This window comes from Acomys minous, assembly GCF_964271855.1.
Source record: "Acomys minous genome assembly, chromosome: 14".
Lineage (NCBI taxonomy): Eukaryota > Metazoa > Chordata > Mammalia > Rodentia > Muridae > Acomys > Acomys minous.
In genome coordinates, this window is record NC_140496.1 from 110,311,182 (window position 1) to 110,327,044 (window position 15,863).

Below are 15,863 nucleotides of genomic sequence, written 5' to 3' on the forward strand. Positions count from 1 at the left end.
GAGCAGTGTAGCTAACTGGTATACCCTATCATTAGAAAGTAATTTTCACTTTGCATAGATTTGAATTGGGGTGAATTGTTCCTTCCTCCTTTCATTAATTAGTGTTTATAATAGACACTCTTATTAATCATCCCATCAGGAGGAAACTGACCTGTCTTCACAGAGCTGGCCAGACATCCCCCCTGGGATCCTATGCTGGAAACCTCCTCATGGCAAGGTTGTTCTTCGGCAGCCGCAGGACTTTTCCCTAGCAGAACCTTAGGAAGTAATAAACACCACCTTGAGCTAATTTCCACTCAGCTTCCTGATGTCCAGCATCAAGATCTGATCCCCACAGGGTAGTGTCTACAGAATCTGGTAGCATTGCTACACCAGTGGGATCAGCTGGGACTCCATACCCAGCCAGCCTGGAGCTCCCCATCATAACATGAGCTAATCTGAGGAAGGCGGCAATGCCTTTCTTAACCTGGATTTGTACGGTTAACAACTGAGGCAAAGTAAATTACGTCAAGCTAGGTTTTGTACATTTTCCAATATCCAGATATTTGTTACCATGAATATGGATGACACCAATGGCTGACTGGTAACATAAACCTCTGTGTGGTGTTTGGTGCAGCACTAACAAGGCATAGACAAATAATCCAAAATAAAATGTTCTATACCGGATGTATATTTTATTAAATGTAGAATATCTTTTCTGGAAAAATGTTTTTCATCTAAAAGAAAAACTGCTATACTACCAGATTTGTCAGGAGAGGAAAAAAGAAGCCACAAGAAATATGATCATCAGCACAAGCTGTGTTAGTGCCACACCAAAAACCACATGTCACTTCATTCAGTATGTCCAATGAGGGTGCTAGGATTCATGGTGGGTAATATAATCAATGTGTACCTTAAATAACTAATGATAACACTAAGTGTAGAACTACAAACAGAGAGTGCTATGGGAAGAGACTTCCTGTGGCATCAAAAAACCTTTGCCATCTCCTTGAGGCAGGTGCTCCTTACTGGCTGGGAACACAGCACAGCAGGCAAGGTCAGAAATACACAAGACACCTCACTACCCAAGATGGGTTAGAGACCTCTGGGAATCATGGCTTTTCTTTAAAATGAAATAGGAGCCCGTGACTTGTCCTGATTTCGATGTTACAGGTTTCCCCTGTCTTTTAGACAGAAGGAGTCTACAGTCTGACAGCAGGTGTTGGCGGCAGGAATAAGCAAGTCAGGATATTTTCTATTTCCTGTTCTGGGCAACTCAGGATGTGTTATAACCGTTCACCTTGGGTTGATTTTGTATAGACCAGGTTTTATGGATATTTTTATTTGTGGGCCCCATGAACCATAAAACAAACCAACAACAACAACGTCAAAAGGTTTTTGGTGCCTAAAGATGAGAAAAGCAAGCATCACAGTCCCTTATATGGCTCTCTGCTCATCCTACCATACCTACTCTACTTTCATTCCTTAGTGAGTTTCTAACACTCCCAACTGAGTCCTTATGTTGTAAGAGGAGGCATTTTTCTGGAGGAGGAACACAAGGAAGAATGACCAGGAAGACCAGGAAGCATCATTATTCTCAAAGACTCCATATAACGTAATGCTAGAAATAACAAAACACATACACATGTGTGAATGTGGACTTGGCCTGTTTAGCGCAGTCCATGCAGGCGTTGCCTTCACCTCCAGGCAGTCGTCACTCCCATCCTGTGAGTTTAGAAAAAGCCCCTTGACAGAGCTAAGCCTCATTCTCCTCGATTTGTAAAATTCCGTATAGAAGAAAAGTGTAGAAATGCAAGCGACTGACAAAAGACCCTGTTTTTATCTGGTTCTCGCCATGTTTCCTGAAGAATCACTGGGCTGGAGCCAATGACAGCTCTGGACTGTTGCTCTTCTAGCAATGGACACACGAGAGAACCCTGAGTTCCCTGTCCTCCTTGGCAAAGGCCACCCTGTCCTTCTGTGGTGGCCTCTGATGCACCAGAAAAATGGGCAAAGTCCAGAGCTGGAAGTGCCAGCCACGCTGGACAGTCCTCTTGTCTCTAGAGAAAGGGAAATGCCCGGCAGAGCCACCAAATCAGACTTTCATGGCAAAATCCCCATCCGTAATTAATGTTCTGCTTCCTTTAGAAAAGACAGGTTAAGCAATCGGTCACGTTCAGTAAATAAAAAATTACTCGCAGTAACATCTGCAACATTCTAATCATCTTCCCATTTCTGAAACCCATTTTAAAAGTCTTTGATCTGCATTGCTGTGGAAAGGGTATAAAATCTGGATTAAAAAAAAAAGGCTTGATTGCAAACGCAATCCTTCCACCCACCAGTGGAGGGTCTTGAGGAAGTTCTTTAACCTACACATCTCGATTTATTTTCTAGAGATGAAGGGTGTAGCAAGCCATAGCCTCCGGGGCTGTGATAAGCACCCTACTGTGTAAATGCCAGAACTGTAGAGGTCACACAAGCAGCATTTCATGGGCCCACATAACAAATGTAGAGAATTTAACCTGACACCAGCATGGATATGATCCTGTTTAATGAGAAATATGTCCCCTCTGTCTTCTTTTTTGTGTGTTATTAAGAATTAATAACACACTGCAATTGTTTAACTATAGCATTAAGGAGGTTTTATTTTCCTCATTGAATACATAAGGAAAAGCTTTTCAATTAAAAATGACCTTTATAACCCCTACTACTTTGGATTCTGTATATAGGGAAGCTGACTGCAAATTAGATTTTTCTGGAACCTTGTTCCTTGTTCACTCCCTGATTAGTTTCATAAACGTGGTAGTGGCTGCCAGTTGCCTTCAACTTGCAATTTTGTAGCAATTCTCAGACTCTGTGTTCAATCCCCCAAGGTGTTCTGTGGAAATGCTGTCAGGCTGTTCAGATGTATGTGTTTCCCCTCTGCAAGCCATGGTTTGTACTCCTTTAACAAAACTAGTCTTTAATTTGCAACAGGACTTTTTTTTCCCCCAAAATGAAATGCTGAGCTTCAGGCCTCAGCAAAATCACAGGTGTGCGACCTGGGCCTTCTGCTCCTGGGTCATCCTGCCTCCTTCTGTTAAGCGGAGGACTGTTTCTGAATCTTGTTCTAGAATCTGGTTTGGAATACCTGGTCTCAGGTTTCACCTTAAGATACACTGTCGTCATCTCGTCGGTCTCCACTGTCTGGCTGTTCATCTCTCCTGCACCATGCGTCTTGCTTATTTGCACTTCTGTGTATCTGGATCTCTCACCTTAAGATACACAGAGTAGTGCTTATGGAACCATGACTTCCACCTGCATCTGTCCATCTTAGATAGCTCATCTTCCCAAAAGAGTCTTGCCACATCTAGCCTGGAGAGACCCCCTAGGTTTCTCATGCACCTGTGTCTGCTTTCCTTTCATCGATGCGTCCTCTCCTCTGTACGCTCACAGTAGACTGCTTGTTTGCTTGCCTACCTTTGTCACTACAGGGCAACTTCTAGGGAGCCAGCACTGTGTGCATCCCGGCCATAAATAGGGACATTATAACCTTGACCATTACATGAATGTCTCATAAGAAAGATTAGTGTCAGCTTTACACTGATGGTAGCAGCCATTTGGTGAAAGTAGCTTATGTCTTGTACACTGAAAGTCACTTGGCAGATTTTCTTAGAATCATCAGCTGCATGGTGCTCTTACACTTGCTGTGGCTGGTGCATTTTATCCAGAACTAGACCATGTCCAAGCTGTCTCACTCAGACCTCTTCTACTGTATATAATGTCAAAGAAATGTGATTTCATGTAGAAAAGTGTTCTATACACATTATTTATATTTAGTAATCATTAGATAAGTTGGTAGAATGGGGGAGGGTTTGCCTCTGGACTGAAGTTCAGGCATATGGGCAAACTTGAGAAACATGAAGAATTTCACTGTGTAATGATGCACAAAGCATCAAAGATGCAGCCCATCAGTAGCACCATGTTGCCTGAATATGTGACGTTACATTCAGTGTTGTGCCGCTGTTTACTGTGCAGAAAGGACACACGGAACAAAGATACCGTCATTTATTATTATTTTGATTAACAAGTTCTCTTCTTTCCCTCCCTCCCTCCCTCACCGTCTAGGTGTTACTTGGAGGATGGAGCATCGAAGGGTGCCTGGCTCAACAGGTCAAGCATCATATTTGCTGGAGGTGACAAGTGGTCAGTGGATCCTCGCGTTTCCATTTCCACATTGAATAAAAGAGACTACAGCCTCCAGATACAGAACGTTGACGTGACAGATGATGGCCCGTACACATGTTCTGTGCAGACCCAACACACACCGAGGACGATGCAGGTTCATCTCACCGTGCAAGGTGAGTGTTTCCTGGTGAACTGCTGGGGAGGAAAGAGCTTGAAACGAGATCTTGAGATACCAAAAGACCTATTTTCCAGACGGGTTACCGTGTGAAACTTTGTGTGTGAAATATTTAACATTGGTATTGAGATGACTTAGAAGCGGCTACCAGTATTCAAGAATATGTTGTCATTATCCTTTGAATTATCTTCTAGGTTCCATTAACAGGTAATGAGTATTTGAGTCCAGGAATCCCCACTTAAAGGACAAGCAATGGCCATTAGCACCACATTATGATTTTTTTTTTGCATAAGATATATTTCATATATTCCCTTGAGTCATCTCTGAAATAAATCTTGGAGAATCTATAATAGATACATTAAAATAAATACTTAAAAACCCAGAGCTGATATGCTGGAAAGTAAAAGCCTTGTGAATTGTGAGTGGGTGGTGACTGTAAAGGCTGCCTCTTCCAACCTTCCTACAGAGTGCCTCTCCACTTGCATTTGAATGACAACGCAAAGTATAAGCTTTTAGAATAACTCAAGTTAAATATAAATAGAGAGTAATTCGAAAGATACTCGCAGTGCCTCATGTCTGATTGAACTTCAGCAGAGACTGATGCTATTCAACTGATATCTGTTCTACTTTCATGTTTAACCCTAAGAGGCTACATTCCGCCAATGCAAGTGCTCATCTGAACACACAGAACCATAGTCTGTGGAGGATGCAAAAAAAAATGCACATCTTTGCACCTTCTGTAATGTACTTGTTCTATAAACTCATATGTGTTGTCCGCATGAAAATATTTTGCCCTCCGATTCTCAAAACTGTGCTGCGATAATCACAGGTAAAATTAGAAACACAATGAATGACGTCATGGCCCGCCCATGGCTTGGTGCCTGATAAAGTTGTTTGAAGACTCAGTGTTGTTAGCTTCATATTTCTTTCTCTGTAGGCAAAGGCTGGATTTGAATTTGGTTTTTGGGTTAACTCTACAACCGTTTTCATCTATAACCTTCCTAACCGAGTCCTATTCCCTCATATACCATAAGAATCTGAACGCAAAACAATAATTACTATTAGATATTTCAGACACAATGAAGGTAAACTTCTTAATTACACAGTTGGCTTTAAGAAGACAGTTCACGATGAAAACAACATCGTAGATTATAGACTGTTGCAATGGTAGGTGGTCCTTGAAGCCAGGTTTACACAAGACCCTACCTGTTTTTGTGAGACTGGATTGTCAATATTCTAGCAACTGCCTTCCTGGCTGACCTATGTCTACAACCCAAGTCCATCTTTTTGTGGAATTTGTCCAAGGAACCTGAGAAGGCAGGGTCTGCTCTGGCTTCAGTGTGGACAAGAAATTGTAAAGCAGACACATCTCATCTCTGGTCTGTTCTTTCTTGCCTCTTCTTTGCCTTGTTAGCTAAATTCCAGGGCGGATGGGGAGTATGACAAGTTCTGTTGACTCTGAGAGGAAGTGTTTGGATGACAGTGTACTGAGCCACTCATGAAGTGACATTGGCTCGTCCTTTGCAACCTGTAGGTCCTCATATGAAATGCATCCTGACTTCATTTTCTGTCTTGTATAACACATGTGTGTGTGTAAACTGGACAGTGGGGTACTGCCCTTTCCTCACTCCTGCTTAACTCTCTTGGTGGTTATTTTCAACCTCGCAGCAGAGGTTGTTTTCCAGTGCCTGTTTGGATGGTGCTGGCTTATGAAGGTCATTTGTTGATCATGAGCTTCTGAGCAGTTAAGAATGTGCTGGCTGGGTTCTTGTCAGTAAAGTTTCTTACTTTAGAAATAGGAAATCCATGCAACTGTTTGAAGGTATGTCATGAGATCAAATTAAAAGCTAATAATTTTACAGTATTTATGAGCATAATTACTTATTATAAGTTGATTGGCATGTGGGACATTTTCCAATTACATTAATAAAGCTCATGGAATACATTAATAGGCTTGTCAGTCAACTCAAGAACTAAATAAATGCCGTAAAATGTTAATCTTACTTAAGTTACATTTCTTCTCAATGAGTATAAATTAATGGATATGCATACACTCTTGAGCTTATCTGGTAAATTTTGAAGGATGTGCTGTGTGCCAAATGATTTGCCTATCCTCCATGCCCCAAGATAAAGAGACTGAGGCCAGAATGCCTCCGTCACACACAGGCCAGCAAAGTTCATCTTCATTGTGGAATCTTGTAGTTGGGGCAATCTAGGTTTTAAAACATTAATTATTTTAGGAAGTAGGTTAACAAAGAGAGGTTCTAATGAACATAGGAACTGCATGTGGAGGAATTGTTGGTACTGCTGATGCCTTTAAATTATTAATTAACAGCTGAACAAGACAGAACAATGACAAATCAGCATACGTGTATTCTAACCCTGAATTTGCCCCAACAGAGTAGATAATTATCTTACGAGTAGTTTCTGGCTTGAAAAAAACAAAAAACAAAAACCAAAACTCAAGCTGCTTGAGCTAAACTCATGAAATTCAAAGAATGTGATATGTCATACTTGATATTAATGCAAAAATTAGCAAATGTGCTCAATAAGAAAATTAATTCTTCCTTGTTTATTTACAATATAGTGTTGATAAACTGAAATTGCTAATAGTGTGGATTTTTCTAATTGTGTGGTACAATGCTAACTAAGAATAAAAATATTCAGAGATGAAATTCTGGCTTCAGGTGAGAGGTCTCAAGGTTAGTGTTAGATAACGGGAAATCTAAATGATGCTCATTTGGAAATATGTTTTTTACTTTGCATATCCCAAAATACCTAAATGAGGGGGTGGTGGAAAGACGTAGGTAAACAAGGAAAATGAAAGCAGGCTCCCTAAGATGGTGGCTTCTTCCCATGCAGGGCGGGTACATAAATAGGACCAATAAGGAAAATGGGAGGACACAGGAACCCTGCAAACCTCCCAAGCCAGCACAGCCTGTTTAAGGGACCTGTAGCCTTAGACTTCTCCTATCCTAGAGGAATACGGCTTCACTTCTCCTTTCTTTTTGCTCTTGTCTCTTCCTTTTCATGGCATTTCACTTCTTTGTTTGTGCAAAGGAACGAACTCAGCAGTTGCCTAGGCAACTGCCTTCATCCCTGCTACACAAAGATTGTGTGTGGTGCAAGGTGACGCTCATAGAATTTCACTCTACGTGAGTGTTTGTGGAGTTTTATTATCCGACGTGGGCAGTGTACGTATTTACTTTTCTGCCTGTGACAACACATCTGAAAGGATGACCTGTATTGTGTCAAGCTTTCAGAGGCATTATCCCATCCCAGTGAGAAGGACTTCATGCATCATAGCAGTCAGAAAGCAGAGGCACTGAACAGGGTACTGGGCAAGGAAAGATCTACTCCCTCAGGACATACTGGGAGACCTGCTTCCTCCAACCAGATCCCACTTCCCATGTTCACAAAGTGCGGTAGTGCAATCTTCATTATCAAGCAACTGATCTTTCATTAGGCCAGTGCCTTCTGAGCTCTTCCTCTCGGGAAGCAGCCTCGTGTGCGCATCGGTGTGTGCTGACCATGCTAGGCATGTTCAATCTAATCAAGAGACAATAAGATAAAGTATCGTAAGTCTATTCTGTCAACCTGTGACTCAAACACATCACTTTCAAATCATAGCATCCCACCCCACCCCTGGCTCACATCTACCTGTGAGGCTAAGACCATGCAGGGCAACTGTAAGGTACCCAACGTCTTTCTTAACAATTAAATCACGTCTTAATTCTTCAAAAGTTAGAGTCTGTGTGCTTAGTTTCAACAGCAAAAGCTATACTTGAGAGAAATAAACTGAAATTGGAAAAAAAATGCTTCATAACATTGGGCTGTAAGCAGGCAAGGCTGGAGACATTTTCTTAATCATTGTGGTAGATACACCAATGGGCTGGTGGTCCTGGGTGCTATAAGAAAGCAGGCTGAGCAAACCTCGATGAGCAAGGTAGTAAGTAACATTCTGCCATGGCTTTGCATCAGCTTCTGCCTCCAAGTTACTTCCTTCCTTGAGATCCTGCCCTGACTTCAGCCAGTGATGAATTGCAGTGTAGGACTATAAGCAAAATAAACCTGTTTCTCACCTCCTTGCTTTTGGTGTGGTGTTTCATCATAGCAATAATAACCTTAATTAAGACAGAGTCCAAGCCTTCTATGATACTTAAGGAAAATTATTAGTCGTGAATCACTGTAAAAGAAAATGCAATTGAATGTTTGTCACAGAGTAGGTATTGCAGATACAAAGGGCAGGAGAACAGCACAGCAGGATAAGTACAAAGCAGGGTTTGTACTCAGTAGAGGAAACACTAGGTCTTTTGATTCTGTGTCTAGCATCTGGTGTGATAATAGGAGCCCCAGTGGTCACAGACACCTCTTACTCTGAGTCATTGAGTCTGGAGACTACATGTTGTTTCTTCTGGCTGTGCACTTGCTTCATGTGGTCATCTTTAGAAGGCTTTCTATTTCTGATGTCTCTAACTTCCTGAGGTCACCATGGCCATCTGTGCTTCATCTTGCTGTTATATGCGCACCTGCTATTTTCTGGCATATAAGATGACTGGTAGTATAAGACAACCCCCAACTCTTCCAGTGAAAATAGAGTTTGGAATATACTCACTGTATAAGACTACCCCTCTTCCAATGCACACCCTGTGCAGCAGACTCTGACTTGTGTCTATTTGTAGGCAGGGCACAGACAGCTCGGTGCTTTATTAAATGCTGGCAGACAGCCAGTCAGTCTATGCTGCCCCCTTTAAAGCATGTTCCATACTCAACCTAAAGATAAGCAGCCTTCAGAATTGAATGGGCAGGTCCTGGTGGAGAGCCAGTCCATGCTCACATCCTCCTCCTCAAGGCACAGGAAGATGTGTGCATCTTGCTCCTTCCTGCTCCATACTCCCCACACACAGCAGGGAATTGGCCAAGACACCCCCACAATGTACACTAGACATATGAAGCAAGGGGGAGCAAGATGTAGGTAAGTACCTGGCATATAAGATGACCCCCAACTTTGACATGGACTTTTTGGGGAGGGTGTTAAAAAGTCATCTTATACACTGGAAACTATGCTATATTAAAGGCTGTCTAAGAGGACAGAGGCCCTGTCAGACATAGACTAGGCTTCTAGGTCTTGGCTTTAAATCTGTGTGAAAGCCTCCGTGACCCCCACAGCTCTGGCATGTTTCACATATGCAAAGTCAACCTCATGGAGTTAATGTCAGACCTATTGCCAATGCGAACATCATCCTAGTTCCACTTGTAATATGGCTACTCCAGTTTCTGAGTACCTGAGTGTTGAACATAGGAAACCCACTGACAGCCAGCCCCTTTTCAGGAAGGCACTTCAGACAATCTGCATTCTTTTTTAAAAATTCATTATAATGTATTGCATCCTTATTGTTATCCCCTCACTTGTGTCTTTCCATTCCCCCCTCCCTCCGTATTCTGCCCAATTCCCCCTCCCTAGACCTCTGATAGAAGAGAACCACCACCACCACCACCATATGACCACAGCTTATCAGATCTCATCTGGATAGCTTGCTTGCCAGGCCTCCCCACCAAAGGGAAGTGATCAAATCAGGGGCACCAGAGTTCATGTCAGAGGCAACCCCTGTTCCCCCACAACTGTGGAGTGAGCTGTCCATTGGATAGATCTGAACAGGGGGCGTCTAGGTTTACTGCATGTACTGTCCTTGGTTGGTACACTAGTTTGTGCAGGCCCCCTGGGCCTAGATCCGCTGGCCTTGATGGTCTCCTTGTGGGGATCTTGAGCCTCTGGGTCCTTCTATCCCCCCATTCTTCCTTACCACTCTTGGTGCTCCACCCAGAGTCCAGCAGTGAATCCCAGCATCTGTCCCTATCCCCTGCTTGGTGGAGTCTCTCAGAAGACATCTATGTTGGACTAACATCCACTTGTAAGTGAGCAAATACCATGTGTGCCTTTCTGGGTCTGGGTTACCTCATTCAAGATAATCATTTCTAGTTCCATCCATTTGCTTGCAAATTTTAAGATTTACTTGTTTTTTAATAGCTGAGTAGTATTCCATTGTGTAAATGTACCACAATATCTTTATCCATTCTTCAGTTGAGGGACATGTAGATTGTTTCCAGATTCTGGCTATTATGAATAAAGCTGCTATGAACATAGTTGAAAGGTCCTTGTTGTGTGGTGGAGTATATGCCCGGGAATGGGTCTTGAGGTGGATGAACTGACATATTTGCTCCCTGCATCCTGTAATAGATGGGCTCCAGGAAGTCCTGAGTCATCTTTTTTGTACTCCCAAGAAAAGGACACAGATTCTTCTTGGTGGAACTGACCCCTTTGTCAGCCAACACCTCTTTGTCCACAGATTCCAACTTTCCTGCTACCCATTTTCTGAGCACACTGCTTCTCCTCCATTTTGTGTGTTTTGTGTGTGATTTCTAAACTCAATTATCACCATAAACATAGCTGAAAGAAGAGAGAAGTGACTATACCAGATCCTGAATTATAGTCAAATTGACATTTTCTTCAGCTCTATAGTTAAATTTACTCTCATCAAAAAATCTTAGGACATGGAAAAATTAGAAAAAATTCTATTCCAAATTGTAATACAGACTTTTGTCTAATTCCCAAAGTTGTCTGAAATACAGTCAGAACAAACTGGCTTTCTGACGTTTGTAAATGGTTTGAGTGAGAGTGACACAGAAGTCAGAAGCACTAGATCCCCTCAAACTGCAGTTACAGGTGGGCGTGAGCTGCTGCGTGTGTGCTGGGAACCATGCTCTGCCCATCTGCAGGTGCAGTGAGCCCCTTAACCCCTGGGCTTTCTCTCTATTCACATCAGCAAAGGCCTTCACTGCCCACAGTAGGGTCTTGCCCATTATCTCTACTTACAGAATTCTAGGATTTATTTATCCCATTTCTCCAAACTCTTCCAAATCCCTCTTACAGAACAGTCTATACAGATTTTGAAAAACTACAATGATCCACATCTTGGAACCAGTTTTCCACACTGGTTACTCATCTCTGTGACCAAAGAGAAGCTTGGTGGGATTGTTTCCATTTCAGAAGTTGATCGGTCTGTCACTGTGGAGGTGCTTTGGTAGAACAAAGCATTTCCCATCATGGAATTCAAGAAACAGAGGAAAGGGGTCCAGGTATAATGTATTCCATCAGAACACAGCCAGCGACTCATATCCATCAGGTAGGCACACCTCCTATATCTCGCCATCTCCTAAGAATGCCATAATGCTATAAATCATCAATTAATTGAACTATCCATTATATCAGAGCGCTACTGATCTAATCATCTCTAAAAGTATCCTCACAATTGTACCCGATATGTGTGTCACTGGTCACCTAGTGTTTGTCAATCCAACCAAACTACCCCATAAGACTAACAATCACTTATCCTTTCAGGGAGATTTACTCGAGGTGCCTTCTTGGAAACACTTAACTCTATGTCACAATGACATAAAGTACTTGTAACGGGCTTCTCTGCTTTCCTGGAATAGAGGCAGCAGACAATACACAGTGGTGAGCACATTTGAGGGCAGCTTGCAATTCAGAGTCATCTGGGACTGCTTAGAAGGCTCAGGATTGCTGTAGCCAATGCCTGGCTTAGGGCAGTGGGTACCATACATTTTTTCTTGCAGCACACTGTGAGATAAGTATCCTGGCAGCATCAGCTCAGAGCTTTCTGAAGCAGCTGGCTGCTGTCCAGTGCACACAGCAGCTATATTTCCTGGACTCTGCAGTTCTCTCTGTGTCCTCCTTTTTGTCACAAGGATCAGGTACAAAAATCTTCTCTATTGGATATCATAGACTCTCTCTCTCCTTTCGAAGTTTCTACACAAGGATCTAAACTACAATGCTGAAGCACTTGCTTGGGTGAGGCAATGTTTTAGAAGTGCCTTTGTAAAGTGGAAAGACAGAAAACTCAAACGCCATGTATTATTAACACTTTTATTATGGAAGGGATTTTAAGTGGCTTATAAAGAAGTATTCATTCTTCTAAAACAAACAGAAGAAATAGGAGCCAACATAGAGAGTGAGACGTAGTCAGAGATGAGCCCACATCATAAAATATCTGTGTGATTTATGTATTTTTTTCAGGGCTTCGTAAAATATTTAGCCCTGAGATTTTTTAGCAGTCAATACAGGGAGGAAAACAAGATCAGTTATTCATTTCACGGTCCATAAGGTTAAACACTTCCTCAGTGCTCTGATCCTATCACTCAGAGAGCAAGCAGTGTCTCAGACACCTTTCAGAACCCTTGAGAAGTCAGGACCATCTCAGCGGTAAGTGATACAGGATGCGCATCTTCATCCCTTGGGTTGTTCATTGCAGGAAAGCGACAATTAAAAAAAAATAAATTCAATATGATGCTATTGTAATAGCATATAGATACATTTTGGTTATTGTCTTAATCTAGAAATAAATCTGAGAACCTAATGTTCCCTGGGTGATCTTCCATCAGCTCATTTATCTCAGTGACTCCTTTATGTACCAAGTGCAGGTGTCTTAAAATTATAGCTACCATTGAACATTAGAGAAGCATTACTATGTGTGAACATAGATATAAACCCATGTTGTTTAAAAACAAGTCCTTCTTAACTTAATATTAACGACCTATTGTGAATATTGAAAGCTTGACTGTGCACACCAGAGTTACTACATTACTACATACGCAGGTTTTGCTTGAAAAGATACATAAAGAACAACGTAGTTTTTTTTTAAAAAAAATCAATTATATCCTAACTTTGTCAAATGCTGTTTCCTTACCCACAAACCTTTTAGCTTTAATCAATGTGTCTTCGTGGCATGCCAAAAAGATCAAGTAGTTTACATGATGGGTTCTTAGACATGTGACAAATGTGACTTAGTGGATTAGTTACACGTTACCATGGGGACACATCTGCCTTAGCACCTTGGTATTGGTATATTAATTTTTTTGTATCAGTAACTGTAGGCGGTGGTCTGTGCATGCCCTCTGCCTATTCTGTACTCATCATTCCATCTTCTCACTCTACTTAAAACAATAAAATAATGATGTTAAATGCGACCACCCACTTCAGATACCTTGACGCCTATGAACTATCTAGCACCTTGATATACTTGGGGCTGCATTGTTGCAGTCATGTCTGATACCAACGCAGCTAAGAGCAATGATGCCTAACTTATAAATCTTGGGGTAACATGCCTTTTTAGTACGTCTGTGAACTCAAGTTCCACAGAAGCATCCTCTAAAGCGCCTCTCAGTTAAATGTGAGCCCATCACCCGCACTTACGGACAGCAAGCGTTTTCAGGCAGTGATGTGTCACTGGTTGGCATTTATAGCTTTTCCATCACACAACTCATCCTGTGAGCATAGGTAAGCCCAGACCAGCTTCTAAGAAACTTTATCCTCCATCTATTCAAATGCACCTACCATTGGTTGTTGACTTAACTAGGATAGCCCACAAAAACATTAATGAAACTATTGTTAGTAAAAATCCTTATTTAAACATTGGTTTCATCTACAACATAAATTTTTTTCTCTTCTACATAGTTTCTTTCATGATTTTGAAAGTAGGATTATTAGGGATTAGTTTTCTGTAACTGAGATAAAAGAACAAAATTGAAAGAAAAGATTTGTATCAATAGCTGATATTTTTCTTTTACAAATTCCTTTCCTCTGTAAATACAATGATCATATTTTTACACTCACAAATTAGCCTGTGAAAATTTAAATACTAATAAAAGCCCTGATGTTAAAACAGCTTTACTAAAAACCAATAACTTACCGGAACACTATACAGAAAGGGGATGCATGGGCTGGTGCTATTTTTTTGTGAGCCTAGCTTTCTGAGCTGGTTATTTCATCCCATCTGGAGTCGTGTAAGTGAATGTGCAAGGCAAGGGAACTTAGCAAACTTCAAGTTGTTTCTGAGTGTGCAGTGAACAAAAATTAATTCTAGAACAAATCCCATGGCGAGTCCCCTGTGTTTGGGGAATTGCTCACCTATGTTCGCCATAGCCTCTGCTGTGAGCCACGTGCACCCTATGAGCTGCCTACGTGCAGCTCAGACCAGCACCACTGAGCATGAGAGTTCCAGCCCCAGTGTTTCAGAGGATAAGTATTAAATTAGCGTATATCTAGGTTGGATTACATTGGAATACTTCACTTAAAAAATGCTGTTAGTCCTGCCTACTTGATGAAGCAAACACTTACTGCATGGATGTGAGCACGCGATTTGGGGAGAATCTCCAGAAACTCGTGAGATGTTACAGCTACACATTGCCATTTCGTCAGAATTAAAATATCAGTCAACTCTGACAGGAGTTGAAGACACTCTGTGTCCTGGAGTATAAAGTACTCAGGTGAAATTTAATTCCTCATGCAAAATTAAGCAAGCACATCCACTTCATTAGCATATACAGTTTTAATCACTAAAACTGATAAAATTATAGTAATACCAGTAATTATTTTCAAATGAATTTCTTTATGAATTATTGTTGGTAATCTTTGATTATATGCCTACTTTGCGTACCTCTGTACCCAGAACAGTCTAAAAGCTCCTCAAGTGAAAAGCTGTCTCTAAAAAAGTACAGGAAACTGTTTTAGAAGTGTTCGTGATCATTTGATAAGAGATATTGGAATAAAGCCATCCAAATGGTATGGATAGACAACAGACAATTCAGTTCCCATCTACGGTTTGTTTTATACAAGGAAAAGGAGAAAGTGCAAAGTATATAGGAAGAATTCCTTTGCCAGCGAGGAGCTGTCCAGTAAGGGAGGCATCACTGTTACCAGCCAGATAGTGATGGTGGGCTAGACGGAGGCAGAGGCCCAGGGGTCCGCAGAGCGTGTGGCTTGGGCTGATCACAGGACATAGACTGAAGCGAAGGTATCTGGCCGCTGTGCAGAGGAGGAGCATTCTGACGCTTTCATTTAGAGATCAGGGAAAACGTTGCTGTTGTTTGTGACACCACATTTAAGAATAAAACATGAAAATATTGTAATTGATCAGGCTTGAAGGAAGACTCAGGAGTTAAGCACACTTGCTGCTCTTATAGAGGATGCAGGTTCAGTTTCTAGCACCCCCATGGTGCCTCACAACTGTCTTTAACTCAAGTTCCTGGGGCTTTCATGCCTCCTTCGCCCTCCGTGGGCACAATATGATGAACAAGGTGCACAGATAAACACACAGGAAACACCAATAGAGATAAAATAACATAAATTTCAAATAAAAATTTCAACATGACTTTAAAGTAATTAATCATGTAAGAAAGATTTTCCTGCTGTAAAAAGCCCTTTAATGTCAAGTGGATTATTTGTTACAATTCCTGAGACTCCTGCCTTGGAAAGCATCTAAAGCTTAAAGCTTAAGAGCATTACTTTGTGTGTGTGTGTGTGTGTGTGTGTGTGTGTGTGTGTGTGTGTGTGGCTGTGTGTGTTTGTGTGGCTGTGTGAGTATGTGTCTGTGTGTGCACACTTACGTGTGCTTCCTTATGTATATGTGCATGTGTGTATGTGTGTCCGTGTGTGTGTGTGTGTGTGTATGTGTGTCTGTGTGTG

General features: G+C 41.7%; 1 protein-coding gene across 1 annotated transcript in view; it reads left to right on the plus strand.

The window, feature by feature from the left end:
- The window catches only part of NEGR1 (neuronal growth regulator 1), a 727,046-nt gene that overhangs the window by 277,907 nt on the left and 433,276 nt on the right, over positions 1-15,863 (plus strand). The window contains exon 2 of the mRNA XM_084757074.1: positions 4,087-4,319. Within this exon, the coding sequence (XP_084613200.1) occupies positions 4,087-4,319 (233 nt within the window). The remainder of the gene's footprint in view (positions 1-4,086; positions 4,320-15,863) is intronic.